At 38.1% G+C, this 22,769-nt stretch overlaps 1 protein-coding gene across 1 annotated transcript in view; it reads left to right on the top strand.

The window, feature by feature from the left end:
- Positions 1 to 22,769, top strand: part of LOC136766345 (ADAMTS-like protein 1) — a 124,153-nt gene that overhangs the window by 76,707 nt on the left and 24,677 nt on the right. The window contains exons 3-9 of the mRNA XM_066719756.1: positions 5,581 to 5,708; positions 10,792 to 10,837; positions 11,908 to 12,144; positions 13,123 to 13,249; positions 13,815 to 13,889; positions 16,451 to 16,608; positions 22,396 to 22,507. Of these exons, the coding sequence (XP_066575853.1) occupies positions 5,581 to 5,708; positions 10,792 to 10,837; positions 11,908 to 12,144; positions 13,123 to 13,249; positions 13,815 to 13,889; positions 16,451 to 16,608; positions 22,396 to 22,507 (883 nt within the window). The remainder of the gene's footprint in view (positions 1 to 5,580; positions 5,709 to 10,791; positions 10,838 to 11,907; positions 12,145 to 13,122; positions 13,250 to 13,814; positions 13,890 to 16,450; positions 16,609 to 22,395; positions 22,508 to 22,769) is intronic.

The following is a 22,769-nucleotide window of genomic DNA, read 5'->3' as shown; positions in this document are numbered from 1 at the left end:
ATGGTTCTTGCTGTACAAAAAAATAAAGAGTAAAATTAAATAAATATTTTGATTGTGTTAAGTTGACTCAGTTGATGTAGCTGTAGAGGCATCGCATCAGAGGAAATATATAAAGGTGTGCTTTCTGTGGGGTTTGTCTCGAAGAATTACTCAGTTTATGCTCAGCCTTCTTCCAGCTCTGGGGGCCGTTTACCAAAAGAGTGATCCAAACAGGCATCGTTAGATCATTGTAAGTGTGACATTTCAAATGGGAGGTGCTTCACAAACACTGCCATTAGTTAAGACGTGTGTAAATAGCATCATGAGGCCTCTACTTCGTCGACAAGTATTTCCACATCTGATTTGGTGAATGTGTCTGTTTGTGTTGTCCTTCTCCATCCTTAAATCAGAGCTATGGTATTCTTCTCTGCGTGCAATGTAATGTATAGGGTAGATCATGTAATTTATAGGCATGTTGAATTATTACATTATCAGGGTGAGAAAAACAAATGTAGGCTGAAATGTGGTTGTCAGATTTAGAGGATGCTTACATTTTAATCTTACAATATGAACTTTCACTGCCACTCATTTTAAAATGTATTTATTAAAATCACACCTAAAGGCAAATCAAATCAACAAATCAATACATTTGTGAATGACTCCCCATCCTTTTCAGCACCTTTACTGGGACAGCACCTTCTGCGATCTACTTCAAGATCTTGATTCAACTGCAGTTGCAGTTTGGGAAACGCAACAGGAGGGTCGAGCGAAGTTGGCTGCGGTTCATCGTGAAAATGATCTTGAAATGTCCAGCACTATAATTATCTGGAAATGCTTCCCTGGTCTCTGAAAACAACACTTACAGTATTGTTATTACAGTGGTTTCAGGAGAAGACACACAGAGACTGTAAGACCATTCTCGAACAGATGGTTTATTTATAAGTTTATAAGTGAACACAGGCTACTGTTGGCTGTAGATATGTCAAAACAAAGAAATCAACAACAATAGGAATTACCAACTTTGGCTTCTGCACTAGACCGGGATCTGGGCTACTCTGGCTCCCTCCCGCCAGTCAGGTCATATGTATTACCTCTCCCTTGAACCCACCCCTGTCTCCCCCAGTACCTGACAACTGCAAGCATGCATTGCACAAGAATCAGTTATGCATACTCACAATTGGCAGATCCCCCCAGAGACAGACATGTGCGGATTCGTGCCAAAACCTCGTGCCAGAACCTGCCCAGGGTGACTCCAGTACATCTCCTTACAGTACTCTGGCTGGGCCGCTACATATGATACAGGGAAGGATCAATATGAATGACTGTATAGATCTCTGTTTTGTCAACTGAGACTGCAGTGGCATCAATTTGCCCATTGTTTAAGTATTGCTCCTCGTTCCAAAGATTGTAAATACTCAGCCTTGTACAGCTAGGATGGGCTATAGTGACAAGATCATTGCCAGGATGGATTAGGCTGTTAACTCATCTAGTCCTCTACAACCTTGAACATGTAAGGGATGGTCTTAGACGATGTGCATCTTTCTTAGAGTCTGCTCCTGGATTCTGTTATTCTAATGTTGGTTGTTACACTTTAGAAGTGTGAGGGAAAATCCTGCACAACTCAGGGTAACCTAACAACATATTGAGAAGCACTCACATCTTTGTGCCGAGACAGAAAGTTGCCCTTTTGGAATAGGGTCTTTTTGTTATCTAGACATACCTTTCTGCTACCAAATTCGAAATCCTGGTTCCTTGAGTATTGTTCACCCTTTTTCAGTTCTATTCCAAACATGGTACATGAACAATCTCATTTTCTTTTTCTGCTTTTCGAGGCGTGTACAGATCAAGGAGAAAACCATGTGCGATGGCAAGGATGCATTAACAAGTTTAGTGGTAGAAACCTTTTTCAAAGCAGATGTACAGTTTAGTTTTCTCCTTGTGTAAACAGTTCCTTTGGTGCCGGCAAGAGGTTTTGTCTGTATTTTGTAAAACTAGAATTCCATCTCCCCTTTTGGGAGATTATGTGATTGTGAAAGATCCCGCCGAGCTCAGATGCATTTCTTGTTCCCAAGTGCACTCAGTGCCTTCAATGAATACTAAAAAGACAGGTGCCCTAATGCACTTGTTTGGTCTTTTGAAGCCCCAATGCCCTCCTTCAGTGGCAACCAGCTTATGCAGGGCTTGCTATTATATTTGTAGAGCCTCGGACAATAGCTTTACTGCAGTAATTTATATGTACTAAGCACTTGCACACAATAGATAGCCCCCCTCTGTCTGGCATTTTGCCTCCATGCCCCACAACTGCAGCCTGAGAGCAGTTAGCTTTGGGGAGGGTGATTTTTTTTTTTTTGTCTCCCTTTTTTTTTCCTTTGTCATTTATGGGGATTTTTTTTTTTCTGTGGCTTGACATTCCTGTTTCTCCCACCAAGGAAGCTCCTAATAACCATTGGCATAGACCGATTTCTATGTTTTGGAGCTTTGTGCCCCTAATCGCAGCCCTGATTGAAATTTGGGTGGCAGGTTGTCTCTGTATTCCCTCGGTGAATAGAAGACGCGGTCTGTGAGGTCATCACCCCCATTGCTTCTTTCATCCCCTTACTGCTTCCTCGTCTTTATTAATGTGAAAAAGGGAAACAATTGTTTTAAATCTTTCTTGAATTTTCCAGCCATTGGTAACTGCATAATGAGGGCTGAGGGCATTTCTTAAAAGGGCACGGTGAAAGCCCTCTCAGCTCAAACTGTAAGGATTTAGAGCTTTTCTTTGTTGTTGGTCATGGAGCCTGAATATAAAACCACTGTTTACAGGTGTGCTCAAATACCAGAGCTTTTTGTATTGGAATTTAATGATTCTCCATACCAAGGAGTGACTAGATTGCTGAGCATGAGACTCCTATATCAGACTGTAAGATTGGTCTCCCATGTCTGTTATTATGATCAGTCCATACCACAGAAAATGTTGACTGTCTGTCAAAATTGTGGTAAAAATGAAATATCCTGCAGGGATGCTGTTCTGCAAGCAGTTAAATTGGAAGACACGAATACACAATAGTATACTGAATTACAATTTAGTCTTTAATGTCTGTTTTGGCAATAAATACTTCACATGGTGCTCTCATTACAGTTTAGTTGATTTAGCAGGCCCCTGGGTCCTAAATGAGATCTCAGCTTGGCCTTCGCCGAGTAATCATCTGAGATATATCAACATAATGGTGTGAAGCTAGGAAACTGTTTTCCTCAATTTCCTAAATAATTTTGTAAAATGGCTAGGTTTACAAAGGCATATATTTACATTTTCTTTCCCAGTTTTTGAATCACAAACTGGAGAAATCTGTTATCACAAATCTATGTTAGTCCCTGTGTGGGTTGATTATTAGAATTCCCAGTTTTTCCAGTTGACAAGATTTACAATAATAATCCCTTTTGTATATTCAGAATTCACACTTTTAAAAGAAATTGACTTGTGAATATTCTCTGGATGACCCAAACGTGGAAGGACATGGAAAGCATCCAAAAGAAGTTCAGAATCTGAAAGTAATTACTTTGCAAACTTTCCTGTACTTCAAAAATGCATGTCATGTTGAAAATGGTCATGTGAGTTCATAAGTATTTGATTCTACCTATTTATTCACATGACACAGACCACATTGACATGTAACTAAAAAGTGAAGTAGTAAGCACTATGTTTGTCAATTTGAAAGATAGGAAAGAAATATCTTGATGTTTATCTCTTCCTTTCTGTCTATTAAACTTGGAACAGCTGTGAGGTTCAAATCTATGAGGTTCAAGGCCTATTAAAGCATTAAGTATCAGATGGAAAACAAAGTGGTAAGAAAGTGCTATACCAACATGATAAAATGCTTCTCTGGTTGCATCATTATATCAATCACAATATATATATATATATATATATATGCAGGTTCAGTCATAAAATCTCAGAAGATCAATTTAAAAAATCTAATGAAATATCTGGCACCTCAGTCATAATCTCCCAAACCTGTATTGTGTTTGGCTTTGTGTGAATCTCAATCCATCTGTTCATTGTGTATCCCTCATATGTATTCCCATCTCTCCCCATCTTTGTTAAAAATATCTAATGGACCCGACAGCCAAGAATTAAGGAACTGAAGACAGATATTGGTGGACTTAGTGAGATGTGTTAAACAAAACACTGCAGCCCTGTAATAATCTCTTACATTAACTTTATGCATGCAGATATACTTTTGATTATGTTGCAAAATATCATCTTAAATGCCTCCCAGATAGTATCTGTACATTGGTTGCTGCAAGTTCATTGTTTGCTGCAGTAAAAAACTGATCAGGTTTGCTCTTGTTCTTTGCAATAACATTGTTTCACTTTAATGCAAAGGCCTTGAGCTAAGAAGTAAAAGTCTATGTTACCACACACTGTGAAAAACGTACCACCCAGACTGCTAGTTTTAATGATCGCAACTCCACCATGCACATAAGACATCACATACTCAAGTCTCAGCTCTTCTGAGTTGCTAGTTTTGGCTGATGAACCAGCAGGAGTTCAAAATTGGAATCCATGCTGGGAGTGAAAACAATCCTGGATTGATTCTCCACAGCATTGTGCCAAAGCAGTCCATCTTGCCAGACCCTGAGAGGGAACAGGTAGGCAATGAGCTGAGGGCTCCAGGACTCCTTTGGTCATCACTTCCACACTGATTAGGTCCTGGTCTGACTTGGGATTTTTGTTTTTATATATGTGGAATTTAGCAAGGAGGAAACGTTGAAAGGGGACATACTAAATTTTGAAGGATGAGAGAGAAGGAAAGAAAGAAATCCTTTACAGATGCTTCAGGACCAAGCTTAGAGAATTTGAGATTCATTTAAAATGTCTTGCTTAATTTATGTTGCTAAAAGCCAAAAAAAAAGTAATGTTACTGCTACAAGGCACAGAGCTTCATGCTACAGGCAAAACACAATAATTATCCTTGACACTAGTGCAAGGAAGTTACTGAGTCATATTGCTGTCCATGAGGAAAACCAGAACAAAACAAATACAGGCTGAACATGAAATAATCCGAGTTCACAACCTCTGTTTAAATGGAAACATTCTCTAAGTAAATCAACAGGAGTCACGGTGTGGCCAATAACTGCAACTGGAGCTTCTGATGCAATCTGCAGTGTGGATCTGATTTAAAAGAGTGTTGGAGAAAACGTGTCAGAAGGAGGGCATCATTACACAGAGATGTTAAGACAATTGTGCCTGGGATTCAAATACAACCAATTGTAATTCTTCTTCTGGAATGGTAAATTTGCATGTTAAAGAAGAAAACATGTCTTTCAGAATGTTATTGAGGATTTGGTTTACAAAGGTGTGCAAAATTGTAGTCACAAATCCTTGGCATTTTTGATGCATTTCAAAGCATATGCCAAGAATAGCATAACTGAAGATTCTTAAGTGTGACAGATTAACATTAGCCCTGTAAAGGCAGATTCAGAAACCACACCTGTCGCATTTGTTTATATTCATCTTCTTGAGTATTTCATGCCAGCGTGTCCCTCATTACAGGTGAAGCAGATGTGTGTGCTGACTAACTGTGTCTGTGTGTGTTTTGTGTGTTTTGTGTGTTGCAGAGTTCACGGACGGCCCGCTCAGAGGAGGACAGGGACACACTGTGGGACGCTTGGGGGCCCTGGAGTGACTGCTCACGGACGTGTGGTGGAGGGGCCTCCTACTCCCTGAGACGATGCCTTAGCTCAAAGTAAATAAATAACCCCCTTTGGTATTATCATTTCACACAGCATGTGCAGAATGGTAAAGGTTTTTTGAGCACTTGATTTGATCTGTTCAAAGTTTGTAGAATGGAAACATGAACTGTTTCCAGTTATCCCAGACCACAATTTTATTGCTAAATTGATCTGAATTTCTGGTCATTTATACATATTTAGAGTGATGATTAAATACAAAATCTTCAGACTACTGCAGTGGATTTAAAAGCTGTGAAATTTAACATGAATCTGAAGTTGAACTGTGAAGAATAATGAAGGTTATACTGCATGTTTGGACTCTGTAATATACTGTAGAGTACCTGTGAGATAACATTTCAATTTGTGTCTTATTTATCTGTTCTTTAAAGGGGACATTCTACCACAGACCAGAATCTAAAGACAATAACTTTTACTAATTCCATGGTGAACAGGAATGATGTAATCATGATGTTAAAATAACCAATAATTCCGAACAAAAGGAGCTTTGATTAGGTTTGATCTCAAAATGGAGATAATACATTTTAAGCTGTAACACAATTGGGGCATTGAATACATTATAACTGATCACTGTTACCTGAAGTAACAGATATAAAAACAACATAAAAACATATCTTGGAGATGTAGCTCTCATATGAGTGAAATATAGGCTTTCTTTATGTAGAGTAAAATACTTAATCTGATTGGTTTAGCCCCCACAATTTCTCTGAGAATGGTTTCCATTAAGTGTAGCATTAAAAGCAGGGCCTTCCCTTTATATCCAACCAAATCTGTTCTGACATATTCCTAATAGTGAATGTAAATTTTAAAATGAAACCAACTCCCCTGGGGCACTCAAAATACATTTTATGTGACTGCCAAAGACCATTGAAAGGTCAATGCATTGTCTTCCTGCAAATAGTGTAACACAATATTATACAACTCTAAAAAGAAATTGGTATATATAGTGTCAAATATGAATGATGATGTAAAGTCCATGTTGAATATAATGGTGCATCATGGGGGTTTCATTAAGGTTGTGGTATACTTACTAGAATGGCTGTTAACATACTTCACAAACTCAGGTGCTGATAACTCACAAGCCAAAAGACGTAGGAGATTATTGCAGAATGCAGGTTCCTGTCTTGTTGTGCTTTCCCACATTTTTCTACTATGAGGTTCATATTACTTTTTATGGAAAAATGTCCACACTTGAAGAGAAAGGATGGACCCAGGTGTCTCTACAGGCAAACTGGGCCTTCTGCTGGCTCTTAGGTGTACAGTACTGAAAATGAATGTCAGGGTGTCACATTGCCTGTGGTTTGCCCTGGTTGAAAAGTCTGTGAATCATGGGAATGTGCTTGACAGGACCACATTTTTATATGCACACTCAAGCTGTGTGCTAAAGCTTGGGAGTTATAAATGTTACACTTTGGGCCGGATTAAATCAAAACTTTGACCCACCCACTAATAGCAAACTACAAAGCTGTACATCTTAGCGGTTACATTTCTGATTAGAAGAAAGTGGCATCTTACTGAAAATGAAGCCGCAACCGAGTACAGTTCTGTAGTTTTCGGTTGGGTCAAAGTTTTGATTTAATCCCAGCCTTTGTTAATGTGGATGGTGAGTCTTGATATCACGTGTTCCCCAAACATAGTCAGTTGGAACAATGAAACTGTGCTTTTGTGTCAAATTGAAAAAATGACCTTGTTGGTTATATTTTTGTTGTAACGACCCTCACATCTCCATGTTTCTACTCAAACTCATCTTTAGCTACAAATATAATTATTTTGTATTGAAGTGGAAGCAACTTCTTCCTTGTCATTTGCATTAGCATTTCAAGCTAGTTAATGTCTTGTTTCATAATTTCATTTTCCTGTTTCATCTGTTTATTGTTTATTTATTTATTGTTCATATTGTTTAAGGCTTGAATGTTAAGAACTCACAGTTCTGTTTAGTTTTTAAAGGAGATGTGACATTTCTAATGCTCTCATTGGGAGAGGAAAGTAAATTTTCATATGGTCATAAAAAAAGAAAATGTACATAAAATTAATGTAAATTAGTATTATCAAGCTTGTAAAATATGACCAGGACACAGGTTTGTAAAAGACCAAGATGGGGTTCTAAGGTTTATGTTTATGAAAAACTAAAAATATATTTTTTAACAATTTTCTCTAACTAAAACTTACCATTTATCTCTGTCAGTGTGTGTTAAAATACACCCTAGATTGGAATTCTTATGAAATGTGTGGTCAACAATTGTGCTAATGTGCTTCTTTCTGAAAAGGCTTTTTTTTTCTTTCTTCAAGACCCAAGAGCAAAGTCTCCCATTGCGTGGGAATTGAGATCAGTTGCAGTGGATGTGTGGCAGATCAAAGCCTTATTAAACTCCACCACAGAGCCCCATGTGTGGCTGAAAAATGGTTGTAAATATGCTTTAGCCTGTCGGTGTGATGCCCAGCCCCCCCAGAATTTACACAGCAGCCACAATACTGCGTTAAAAAAGTAGAAGAAAAGAAAAAGCAATAAAACTACTTTTCTAAGTAAATTGAAGAAACCATTAATTTCACAGCAAATATGCAATAAGCACGACTAAGCATTTGTAGTATTCAGGGAGAAAATTGAGGAAAACCACATGTGATCTGTTACAGAAGTGGGCAATAGAAATGTAGGTGATAATTACAGAACATCACAGAGTTGGGATGCGCTCCTTGGGTGAAGAGATTTAGGGTCTGTAGTGGATTTACCATTGTCAGCCTTCAAGCATTGTTGACAAATGATTGTTGGTGGCTATGAGTATATCGAAGCATGTACATTACAGCGTCAGAGAGGTTATGAAGTGAAATACTCTAGCTGGGGCCCCTGTTTGCCTATAGAATCCATGTAATATGATCTCCCCATGGTGTTATGAGGCATTTGGGACAAATTATTGGGTAAACTCTTTTGATGTGTCAGTTAAGGCAACGTCCTTATGCCTGGCCTGCTGGTTATCACCATGATCACCTTCATCTCATTGACCTCCAGCACAAGATGCTCCTTGATATAGTTCTCGAATTTCATTTGTTGGTTAGCAAATTAAATTGCCAGGAAGATGGCTGAATAGAGAGGCAAAACATTTGAGCGAGACATGATTTAATGACTCCTCCTTAATGACTGAACAATTCTGTGTTGTTTGGCACAGTTTATTTTAATAGAGCATAATCTGTATTTAATAATACTACTACTAATAATAATCAATGTAATGTTTAGATAATGGATTTTTAGATGGAAAGATGGTTCCTAGGAATTGGCTTTCCAATAAACAGAAGACCCCCCCCACCCGTTAACACACATTAGCTCATGTTTCCCATTTGGGAGTCAGCTGCTGCCCTTGGTGGATTCCCACAAGCAGCTTTCTGAGATTCAACCTCCTATACCTAATCGTTCATAACCTGCTGAGTCACTGACACGTCTGACACACTCAGTTGTGGATGGAGCGGTTAGAGAAATGTGAGCAAAGATCTCTCTCTCTTTCTCTCTAAACTGTCACTCACATAGAACATCACAACCTTGTAAAACAACCTCTGTCTTGAAGACCTGTATTGTATTTCAGACCTCTGTGACATATTTAATAAGTGTGGCAGAGGTGCACTGACTACTGCAGAGCATAATGAGGTGCAGCTGGAGGGCAGAGCGCTCCCTCGGTCAACCTGAGTGATTACTGCTGTAGTGAACCACTGGCTTCTGTTGGCAACAGTAACAACATCATCCCTGTGTCTATATATCACCCTTTCTGCCTGGTTCTCGATTCAATTATCTAGCTTAGAATTATTATTTAGTTCTTCACCAAGAAGGTTCTTGAACATCTCGGCAGCCATCAGTGAAAAAAAAAAAACTGTAAATATTGTAAACTGTCACTTTTGTTTATAGTCACCACAACCCAGAACCATTCAACTGGTCAGTTTACTACTTTCACACACTCCATTCATTAATTCCTGTATCTCCTCCTTTGTGTGTTAACATTATGTTTCAGCACAATCTGTGATCTTTTTGGGTTCATTTAAAAAAATATAAATTCAATGATACATGACATGAGATGTTAGTAGGAGCAGTAGTAGTTGCAGTATTGTCTTTTGTATAAAATGGGATCCTGCAATTGTATTCTTCCCGTTAAAATGTAACATATCCATTGTAGTTTGCAGTTTTAAACTTATCCTCTGCCAGTTAAATATGAGTTAAAGCCGTTCACTATAAAATACCAGTGTTTGTGGTAGCTGTATTAGTTGGTAACTGTTCAGAAGTTACAGGTTAGCTTGGGATTTCTGGAATGCAAATGGCCTCTTTTTGCAAATGCATGATGTCATTAGAAATTCTAATTCACTCTCAACTGTACAGCTTCAGTCCTGAAAAGACACCAATGTGGCATACTTCAAGAAAGAATTTAGTAACTTAGAAAACAAAAGTTGACTTGTGGAGTTGTGATTGCAGTATGCCCTTTCATTTTTCCTGGGACAAGCCTCATTAAATAAGACCTGATTTCTGTACCTGACTTTTCAGCTACTTGATAGAAGAGCTTCATTTTAGTCGACTCACATCATAATCTGTTAAACTACTGTTTGACTTGGCAACACATTAAGTCTGAACGTGGTATTTCTGTAATGATGCTTCAAGTGTACTTCAGAAAAATGAAATGCAAACTTAGCAAGGGCTTTCCCCATGCTTCCATGAATCATAATTTGTATTGCCTCTTGATATATTTAGTTGATTCAAGTATTCCTCCACAGAAAACTGTAATTAACTGCTGTTATGGTCAAGGACATTTCCCTCCTCCTAACAATCTGGTTTTGTATAACACTAGAGCTAAGCTTTTCAATTTAAAGTTAGTCAGTCTAAGAAACATCTGATTCAGCTTGTTACAGTTCTGCTCTACTAGAGTGCTGTTAATCTCTGTGCAGTTCAACACTCGTCTCGTTGCAGAAATGCCTTTACAAGTCACCTGGTACATCTGAACAAACAGGGGCACTAGCTCTGCACGCCCTTATCCAGTCTGCATTTATACCATTATGGTATCTAACTTGTTTATCTAACTAATTTAATATTGATCTTTTCTTTTTGCTCAGGAGTTGTGAAGGGCAGAATATCAAGTACAGGACATGTAGCAATGTGGTAGGTAAATCTTATATTGATTGCCCTATTTATTTTTTCTTAGTGTATCACACATTTGTAATTATTACCTCTGATTTTCTATTGGTGTCAACAGACATTTTTAATGTTAAGAGAAGGACCCCACAGTATGAAAAAGCTCTGTAAATACGGGCAGATGTATACAGCATTTGTTAAAGGAATTGGAAAGTTAAAGTATGAATCTGCATATGAATACATTAGTTGATAGTCCCAGGTTCAAGTACTTGTTGCTGAAACTGTTCTTTATAATGGCATGGAAAATCGAAGGTGTATTATATACATTTATAATACTTATTTATACATTCCAGTTTTGGTAGTTAATGAATTTCCATTTTATTTGACTACTCCAATAAAGATTATTTTCAAATGTTTCTGGAAGCACTGGGGAATTTGCGCTGAAGCCATGGCTTTCTGTGCTTCCTGTCCCCTGTAGAACTGTCTTTGCTAGCATGATATGGAGAAATTATTTTCTTTAGTTTCAGATTGTCAATTTTAACACAACAAAGATGTATTTCTTGGCACAAAAAAGTAAACCTAAATTCTCTGAGCGTGTCACCAGGGATCCATTAACGCAGCATTCCCTTTGTTGGCAATAATTAGTTGATTTTTTTTTTCCTACTGTCAGCACAGATTTATGTTTGTCCAGCATCTGGCATTAGTGTGGCTAAATATCACAGAATTACTTGTCCCTGAGATTCTGACACGTGTTCCTATGGATATTATTTTAAATTTCCACAAACAGCAACAACCAATGGAAAACATCCCCTGCACTGCAGTTACACTGAGATGTCAGCTACCCACCTAAGGATATATATGTGTATGTATGTATATATAAACCGATAGACAGGCAGATAAACAAATAGTAAGATCGATAGAGAGATACAGCGGTGCAAAGGTATATCTGTATTAATGGGCTACTCCTGCTTCAAACAGGCAGTACAGATGCACCCATTAATTATAGATTATTGATTTTAAGGTATCTGACATTGAGGGCTTGCCTTTTATGGTCCTTATATTACATCCCTCTTCTAAGTTGGCGATCCTTTCCTCAGGAATGTCCCCCTGAGACTGGAGATTTCCGTGCCCAGCAGTGCTCTGCCCACGTGGACGTCCGGTACCAGGGCCAGTACCACGAGTGGCTGCCCGTGTACAATGACCCCGAGAACCCCTGTGCCCTCAAGTGTAAAGCAAAACGGACGGCCCTGGTGGTGGAACTGGCACCTAAAGTGCTGGACGGCACTCGATGCTACACCGAGTCTCTGGATATGTGTATTAATGGTATTTGTCAGGTAAAACACATACATTTTTTTACCCCAGCAAGAAAGGAGAACAACACAAACACATGTTGGAAATAATTTAGATTCACTAACTTTAATTGTTCTGACAAGCACCATTAGGTCATCTCCTGATGCCCAAAGTGCTGAAGAGATAGATTTTAATTATTTTTCTTAGAAGAAACTCTTTAAATAAGACTTAAAATAAATCACATTACAATCTTTACATACAATTACCAATTTATACAGTTGCAGCAACTGGAGCCAATATAGGTAAAGTACCTTGTTCAAGCCAGAGTACAACAGCAGCGTCCTCCACCTGGGATTGAACCAGTGACCCTCCACTCAGAGTCAAGAGCCCTGATCGATCTTCACACTGCTGTCTTCATCACTGTTTATACATAAAACACCTGGAACTAAATTCTGCCATGAAATATAACTTCAGTGAAAGTGAAAAACCCCAGAAAGTGTACATATTCATTATACCTATATTGTATTGTATCACATACATTCCTACTCATGCTTAAAGCTGACAGAGTGACAGCAGCATAATGGGCACATAATACGCAATGAACCCTGTTAAAATAAAACAGAATTTGTTCAATGTTCATTACCTGTCACTGACAGGTAATAATTAAAAACTATAATCTTAGAGTGAAAGAAAACACATGTCAGAAAACATTCTCAGAAAGTTGGAATGTCTGAGTTCAGTTCTGAATTAAAGGGGAGTAGATATGAACCTGGAACTGTGTACTGTGTTCTGAGTAGTATTGACAGATGCAGCAACTGCATTGAATTATAGAATTTAAACACAACCAAATATATAATATGAGCTGGAGTTCTGGGCTTTCATAAACCATGAAAGGAGAATTGTACAATGTCCCAGATTCTCCCAAATAAATATTGTCTAGTAATGCATAGCATTCCAGACATTTTACATGTATGTATTGTATAGATAGATAGATGTTTAAGTGTGTTTTGATTTGCTGACAGATTGTTGGCTGTGACCATGAATTAGGAAGCACCGCCAAAGAAGACAACTGTGGAGTTTGCAACGGAGATGGCTCTTCCTGCAGGCTGGTCCGAGGGCACTATAAATCCCAGCTCTCCACCAGCAAGAGTAAGAACACGGGACTCCATTCCACCCTTTTGTGCGCTGTCCTTTTATGGATTTTAATACAGGAACCAGAAAAGAATGTATTCAGATTGAGCAATCTGGGAAGGTTTGAGTGACAATGAATGGAGCGGTTTAGCATTAGAATTGAATAAACAATGCCTGACTTGATGTGAACTGTTAAGAAAACTTTGCCTGTCAACAGAATTGTATTCACAGAGCACATAGTTTTCGTTCTTCTCCTTCCAATCAAAAATATAATACTTGTCAACATTTCTGAAAGAAAAAAAGAATTTTGGTTTTTGATCATGAAACCTAAACAAAAATTGCAACGATGAAAAAAGGGCAATTGTTTCACTATGATTTCACTGTGTATTGATGGAGGTTCCCAGTATAAACATTCCCTTTTTACTTTATAAATAATTCAAATGCGGAAACCAAGTTTGAACATCCATTTTTAATATGTTTTTATATATGATTTCTTATTTGCTTTCAGTCCTCTAGTGTCCAGTGTCCATTGTTCGTGTGGCCGCTGTGCTGGTCTGAGCTTTCCCTCTCTTTCTCTTCACAGGAGAAGACACCGTCATTGTCATTCCCTATGGAAGTCGCCATGTTCGGCTGGTCTTGAAAGGCCCAGATCACTTGTGTAAGTCTTGGTAGGTCAAGGGGTGTTTTGTTCCAGAACAAATGTTTGGTGATGGCTTTTCAAAACTGCCATTCCCATCACAAGCATTATCTGTACACCTTTATTGCAATTCTAACTCTAGTGGCTTTCCACATTAGAACAATGTAACATTAACCCATTCCTGAGCTGGATTACCTCTGGCTGTGTGAAGGTAAGACACTGAGATACCATAGCTTTATAGTACTGCTGGATTTGCAATGAAGACACCCATAATGTAAGCATATGTCAACGGTGCTTTCTCATTTGTGTTTTGAGGCTGAAATAATTTAATATGAATATTATTATCATAAAACAAAAACAAAATATTGTTTAGCAAATTTACGTCTGGATACTGAAGCTTCAGTTACTTAAATTGCAGTCTATGGGCTACACATGTAATGCATGTATGTGCCATTTTTAACAGTTGTTGAAAAAAATCAAAAGGCAAAAACTACACGAATCAACCATACCAGCCTACAGAGACCATAGAAACCAGTGATGTTCTGTGTGAGGGGTGTGGAGAATGTAATCTGTGTTTCCAGGTCACATTTTACATTTATTGCTGTCAATCATGTAATATTTCCTTAAAATGTATTGTTTCTTTACTGACCACTTGTAACAGAAAAAATATAAACCTGATGTAGATTTATAACACATAATTTATTTATTTTTTCAGTTTACACACTAGCCTAGCTAAGGACTATTCTGAGGCGCCACAGTAACTTTGGGGCAGATTTCCCATTTAAAATATTAAAAATCATTTTCTTAAATAGAACATTAGAATAGTAAATATCTGGATGGATTTTAAGGTTTTCCATCATTTATAACCTTTCTTGTGTTTATTATGATATATAGTTCCTTAATGGTTTTTAAAATGTTTCCATATAGTTTAAGTAAAAAACAAATGTGTGATACCTTTTGAACTAAAAGCAGGAAGAACTATTTAAGTAGCAAATAATTATATGAAAATAAATTATGTTTGCATTTTAATAAGCGTAAACCTACTCAGCAAGAAGAAAAGGACCATGGTGATTTATGTAGAAATAATAACTCACAAGGTTCTTTGACTTTTTATTTTTAACTCCTCAACCCATGCAACATGAAATTCCCTGTTATTAATCACCTCGACTCGCAGCTACGACCCTTGTACTAACACAGGAGTTATGTGGGCAGAGGCATACATCCTTCAAGGCGGGCATGCACTGTTAAACCATCTGCTTCTTTTCACACTAGGCCTCCGCTGTGCAAACAGTCAAGCTATAACATTTTAGGGAAGACTAATGCAGCTCTCACTGAAAATACTACAACCTCACAGGTGGTGGGTAAATCACAGGAGCTGCTGTTTTATGGCAAGATAAGGGAACTTATACAGGCTATATGTGTGGAGCCAAGCTGCTTTACCTGTCAGTCCATTCAAGTGCCTCACTTCTTTTTTTTAAGAAAAATAAATAAAATAACAGATTTTTGTTGTTGTTGTTGTACTATTTACTTTCCATAACTGAACAAAGCTGATGTCAACTTTACCCTAAATATAGTAACACAAATGTGAACTAAAGAGACTGCTACATATGCTGATGGAAAATAAGGTGAACTCCCTCCGTAGACTTTCCCTCTCTCACCAATGTGTATGGGGCCTGTACAACATATGCAAGACCAGCCAACACTCCCAACTGGGAGCGTCAGTGTTTCCATAAATATGTGACTTGAGCCGGTGGAGATCCACACTAACCCCATCCTAACAGTTTGGCTTTAGCCCTTCTTGCCACATAGCATTACATTCCAGTATATTAAATCATTTCATATGTAATGCTCCCACAATTCGACTTGCATATTTGGGCGGCTGTTAAATCGTAACTTAGACCCTCCCAGCAATCGCAAATCACAAGTGTAATACTCTATGGAGGTTTTTTGTTTGACTGGAGGCGTCTTGCCTATACCCAATGGAAATACACCATCAAGTCTTGGGTTTTTGATTTGCCATTGGCAGGCAGCCTGAAGTTTTGATTTACTGGGAACAGCCCATGTCACGAATATGAAAAGCAATGATTGTGATGTCTTGTTCTTTGTCACACATGAGGCTTATACTGTACTGCGAAGTTAACTGGCTTTCCTCATGACCAGAACATTCTCTTTATTAAAGGCAACGGTCTGATATTTTGGTACTGAAATTGAAACCTGAATTTAGCTTACATTTTATAAAGTAAAAAAACAACTATAAGCGCAAGATGGATTTCAATTAAGAAAAAAAAGTAACAGACATATGGGATCATATTTTTTCATATCATATGGTATTTATATCCATATATATTGATGTGTTGGCCTCCCCCTTAGTTCTCTACAGGAATGATCTACAGATAATGCGATCATAAACTTTACCTTGTGCTAACTCATTGCAGGAAACCGAATACCTCAATCACCGAACATTATTAAGCATAAACGGTAGCTATATTGTCTTTTGATGTCATGGTCAATGATATATGGATTTTCATTGTTGTACATTACTGCTCTTCTGTTTTTGTTTGCTTTTGCAATTTCTTGTTTAGATTTAGAGACTAAAACCCTCCAAGGGCAGAAAGGGGAGAACAGTCTGAGCACAGCTGGCTCGTACCACATCGAGAACACAACTGTGGATTTCCAGGAGTTCCCAGACAAGGAGATTCTGAGAATGGCTGGACCTCTGAGGGCTGACTTCACTGTCAAAGTAAGGGCCTTTACACACGTACTACTAACAATGATAATGCTGCAATTTAAATCACCGCCTTGAATTACATTGACTACACACTTTACGCTAGATAAAATTTACTATGAGTAATTTGTTGGCTGGAAAAGGAAATTGTGTTTAACATTTACTTTGTTTTCCTGGCTCCATTCTAACAGGCTGAGACAAACGCTATGTTCCCGAATTCCTCAGCTTGTGGTATGTTTATGCTTAAAAAGATCCTGGGAAGCATTTACACCAATTATCATTGTAACGGTAGCTTGTTATGTTGTTTACTCCTTCACATAACAAGAATGTTTCTGGAGCTTAGAACTTCTGAGAGGGCAAAGACAATGGATTGAAGAATAGGAATCAGTGGAGTGATGGAAAGAATAGTATACAAAAATGTGTTATCTTATAAATAAGGATCTGCTCAATACTGTTTTTGGGAAGAGCACTATATAAGTTGGTAATGTAGCTGTAACATATGGTGATTTTAAAGTATTTAATGGCTTCGTGACAACAGAGTTTTGCTACCCTCTGCACATCAATCTTCAACTACCCCTCAGTTTTCACAGTTGTTTGGCATACTAATTAAATCACTCTATATATACTGAAAGTGCTTCACTCTACCTTTGACCTGAACCTACCCCCTTGACTTGATTCATCAGCCCAAAAAATTAAATTAAATCGTTTGTGTGTTTTTCTTTCCTTCTCTTTTTTGTGGTCAGAACAGAACGTTTTTCATGCTTCCCTTCTTGCGCATCTCTTCTTACTTAACATAATAGAGAACAGATTTCAGAAAACAGATAATACCCACTGTACATTAGAACATTCTTGAACTAAGGTCAGGAAGAAGGATGTTAAGTCATTACTGTATCAAATCCAGGCCCTACTCTGCTGTAATTATTAAACACAGGAGCTGCAGTCAAGTTATTTTATAATGGCTGACTTTTAGGCTGATTTTACCCCTTTTGATGGTCTAGTGCTGGCAATGAATGATTGCTCGGAACTGTTTCAATTATGTACAGCTCCAGGACTATTAGATGGCATGCTAATCCATTGCCTTAGTGGTTGGTTGCATGTTATCACTTTAAGAGTACCGTTACAGCTGGTTAACATGTACACCTGTACACCTGTCTCTGGGTGTTTGAGTTTCATACACAACTCAAATTTAATGTCCTGTTACAAGCCTGAGGAGATGCAGCTGGTCAGGTGGGTTAATTGGCACACTATGCTTTGACCGTTTAGAAAAAAAATAATTTTAATGATTTTGTTTTTCCTCCAAAGCCAAATGCCTACATTGAACAAAGGCTCAAATGTATCTCACATGTAAGCCTACTAAAGAAGCTTGAACATCATTCATACCAATACATGGGTCAGTAATGTTTCCACAGCCATAAACACAAAAGTATTAAACTAGATGGACTGCATTAATGTCATTGATGTTGGGATCAATAACACATTTCAATAATTCCAATTGCAGCTCACATACGTAAATATTACAATTCAGGGAGCATAATTTAGAATACAAAAACATTTGAAAACATTCTCATTAAAATATTATTGTCCAGCGTTAGATACCACTTTTGGAATTTTGAGTTTCCAGTTCCCTGTTACCTCTCATATGCATTTCATTAAAGATCAATTGAGTTGCATAGTTAGTGCTAGCAGCAACAGCTTGCAAGTGGGTTCAATGTGCGTAGTTAAAGACTGGTGGACTCTGCTCTGAGAACAGTAGGATATCAATGTTGAGGGTGTCTGATGTGAGTCTAGGTTTTGCTAGAAAAGCATTATTCTCAGACTTTCTGCTTTCAAAAAGCTGCATATCAATTCCAAAAGTTGCTGGTCCTACTCCCTTTAATGTGCATGCTCATTATGTTTGGGCAGCCAATGTGCCTAGTTTCATTTGAAAGACAATAGCCAGCCACTGAGAAAGGAAACAGGTGCTCGCCACCTGCCCTATACTTGCGGAGTGTCACCTTGTTAGAATTGAGGAAATGAAAGTCATTTTCATGTGTTATGTTTGAGCCTTTTCATGTGTCTAAATTATTTAAGTGTGCACCATGAACCATGCAGCAGGTGACCCTTGGCCACTAAACCAGCAGAGAAGATTTTAATGAAGCTCTTCCTTTGACTGTAAAAGCCCTCGCTTTCAGCCATCTGAGGAAGTTTGTCCTTTGTTCCCAGAAAAATTGTTGTATTTTGGGGGATGTAGCTCAGTGGTAGAGTGCATGCGTTGCATGTATGAGGTCCCAAGTTCAATCCCAGGCTGTCTTTTATATTGCATTTATATTTTGTAAGTCACCCTGGACAAGGGTGTCTGCTAAGAAATTAATAATAATAATAATAATAATAATAATAATAATAATAATAATATTGTATTTATTTACTAAAGGTGTATTTGCTTTGTGCTTTGAATGTGAAATTACTAGCTCTTGTTTATGTGAAAAGCACCCATATTTATCTTATATTCCATTTGTGTATTTGTGTAACTCTTGTATATCTCTGTTATAAAAGTATGTGTAAAATATACAGTACTGTACAAAAGTTTTAGGCAGGTGTGAAAAAATGCTGTAAAGTAAGAATGCTTTCAAAAATAGACATGTTAATAGATTATATTTATCAATTAACAAAATGCAAACTGAACAGAAGAAAAATCTACATCAAATCAATATTTGGTGTGACCACACTTTGCCTTCAAAACAGCATCAATTCTTCTAGGTACACTTGTACACAGTGTTTGAAGGATCTCGGCAGGTAGAACTAACCACAGTTCTTCTGTGGATTTAGGCAGCCTCAGTTGCTTGTCTCTCTCCATGTAATCCCAGACAGACTCAATGATGTTGAGATCAGGGCTCTGTGGGGGTCATACCATCACCTCCAGGACTCCTTGTTCTTCTTTATGTTGAAGATAGTTGTTAATGACTTTGGCTGTATGTTTGGGGTCGTTGTCATGCTGCAAAATACATTTGGGGCCAGTCAGATGCCTCCCTGATGGTATTGCATGATGGATAAGTATCTGCCTGTACTTCTCAGCATTGAGGAGACCATTCATTCTGACCAAATCCCCAACTCCATTTGCAGAAATGAAGCCCCAAACTTGCAAGGAACCTCCACCATGCTTCACTGTTGCCTGCAGACACTCATTCGTGTACTGCTCTCCAGCCCTTCGGTGAACAAACTGCCTTCTGCTACAGCCAAATATTTCAAATTTTGACTCATCAGTCCAGAGCACCTGCTGCCATTTTTCTGCAGCCCAGTTCCTGTGTTTTCGTGCATAGTTGAGTCGCTTGGCCTTGTTGCCACGTTGGAGGTATGGCTTTTTGGCCGCAAGTCTTCCATGAAGGGCACTTCTGACCAGACTTCTCCGGACAGTAGATGGGTGTACCAGGGTCCCACTGTTTTCTGCCAATTCTGAGCTGATGGCACTGCTGTACATCTTCCGATTGCGCAGGGAAGTGAGCATGATGTGTCTTTCATCTGCTGCAGTAAGTTTTCTTGGCCGACCACTGCCTCTACAGTCCTCATTGTTACCCGTTTCTTTGTGCTTCTTCAAAAGAGCTTGGACAGCACATCTAGAAACCCCTGTCTGCCTTGAAATTTCTGCCTGGGAGAGACCTTGCAGATGCAGTATAACTACCTTGTGTCTTGTTTGCTGTGCTTGGTCTTGCCATGGTGAACTGTCTTCAGAAACCTCACTTTGTTAGCTGAGTTTGGCTGTTCCTCACCCAGTTTTATTCCTCCTACACAACTGTTTCTGTTTCAGTTAATGATTGTGTTTCAACCTACATATTGAATTGATGATCATTAGCACCTGTGTGATATAATTGTTTAATCATACAACTGACTATATGCCTACAAAATCTCTGACTTTGTGCAAGTGTACCTAGAAGAATTGATGCTGTTTTGAAGGCAAAGGGTGGTCACACCAAATATGGATTTGATGTAGATTTTTATTCTGTTCACTCACTTTGTATTTAGTTAATTAATAAATATAATCTATTAACATGTCTATTTTTGAAAGCATTCTTACTTTACAGCATTTTTTCAAACCTGCTTAAAACATTTGCACAGTACTGTATATTTACTGGGAAACACAAGCATTTCAATGAGGATTTTCCACTTATCTACAAACTCCACACTGTTGGGGGGGAAAAGTTTTTATTGTGAAAACAATATATATTATAAAATACAAAACTGAAATATCACAGTTGGATAAGTCTCCACCCCCCTGAATTTTTAGTTGGTGGAAGCACCTTTTAATTTAAATCTGTTGGGATATGTCTCTACCAGTGTTGGACACCTAGATTTGACCATATTTGACCGTTGTTCTTTATAAATCTGTTCAAGTGTTCCTTGGGAAGCATTGATGGACAGCAATCTTCAAGTCATGACACACATTTTCTATGGGATTTAGGTCAGGGATCTGACTGGATCACTCAAGGACATTTACGGATCATTGTCATACTGAAAAGCTAACTTGATTCAGCATTTTTGCACAGGCAGGTTTTCCTCAAGGACTTTTCTATACTTTGCTCCATTTATTTTCCCTTCTACCCTGACGAGTGCTTCCACCACCATGCTTCACAGTAGGGATGATGTTTTTTGGGTGATGTGCTGTGTTGGGTTTGTGCCAAACATAATGCTTTGCTTTTAGGCCAAAAAGTTACATTTTAATTTTGTCAAACCACAAAACCTTTTGCCATATGGTTACAGAACACAGAGTGTTTTTTTGTATACTTCAAATGGGATTCCAGGTGTGCTTTCTTCAGTACAATACATATCACTGACGTGCACGGGGGTGTATTAATACTTGCCGACGATACGTCCGCCCGATTACATTTGACTTGCCTGCATCTTTCAAATCCTTGATTTACTCTTCAAGTGACTTCACTTTTTTCTTATTGTTGGATCACATTTATTCTATTGGGAAGAAGGAGTTAATTGTCTAAAACATCTGCATGTATTTTTATTTTCAGATAAAACTATAAAGGCTGATACCCATCAAACCAGCACAGAAGATAATACAGCCGAGGAATGATTAATCCGTCCACGTGGAAGGACTTTAATCATTAGCCTCCATTTGTGCAATTGTAAAAGTGACATTGAGGCCTATGAAATCAATTCATCCTGGCCACATGTGTCCGATCCCTTCGCAATAATGTACTCTGTCATTCAGTACAAACGGTATTACATTAATTTTCTACGTCTGGGAGTGAAATTATGACCACCCTTCTCAGGGATTTTCGTAATTGAAGTCTCACATGTGATCTGTGTGATCTGTCTTTAAAGAGTGAGGTATATGTTATGCACTCTGTGTTTCAAGTGAATTTATGTTCATGCGTTTTCATTTTGAAAAAGCGAAATCAAAGACCGAAATGTTGTAATCCTATACTGTGTTGATTATACTGGTTTATTTTGCTTATTCTTTATTATCTGTTGATAATAGGGTAGTAGAAATCAAACATACACACTGAATGCACTACTAGGTAGCCTTTAGAAAGGTGAATTTCCTGATGCATTTTGATACAGTTCTCAGGTATCAAACTTTTTGACAGTATAATGTTACATTGTTAATTTATATATGTATTTATTCTACTTCTCTTCATCCATTATTGTCTGTAAGCAATGGACAAAGGCATAACAGAATGTAATGAACTGGCTGCTTGAGGACTCTGAGGACATGACAACAGCAGCAGCTTTAACCAATACACAAAACTAAAAAAGGTGCAACAGTTGTGTGGGAAATGTGTGTTTCATGGTGCTGTCTTGCGATTGGTGTTTCAGATTCAATATGCCAGTTCCTCAGACAGTGTGGTTCAGTTCATCTTCTACCAGCCTATTATTCATCGCTGGAGGGAGACTGATTTCTTCCCATGCTCAGTCACTTGCGGTGGGGGTAAGAGACTGTCTTAACCACTAATTAGTGTGGATTATGCAGTGGATGCATTGCATGTATTTGAAACGTATTATGTTCTTATCTCTCGTAATTTGTAAATTTAATGCAGGCCCTGTTTTTCAAGATTAAAGTAATTTTTCTTAATTTGGAATGTTTCTTTTTCTTTTTTTTAATAATTTGAAATGTTCTATTATTTTGGTTTCTTGCACAATGACATTCTAGGACAGAGATAAATAACTCTGGGATACAATGCTGTATTTCT

The sequence above is a fragment of the Amia ocellicauda genome, chromosome 13 (assembly GCF_036373705.1).
Source record: "Amia ocellicauda isolate fAmiCal2 chromosome 13, fAmiCal2.hap1, whole genome shotgun sequence".
Taxonomy (NCBI): Eukaryota; Metazoa; Chordata; class Actinopteri; order Amiiformes; family Amiidae; genus Amia; species Amia ocellicauda.
The sequence above is the reverse complement of the archived record's forward strand: the minus strand, read 5'-3'. Positions and strand labels throughout refer to the sequence as shown.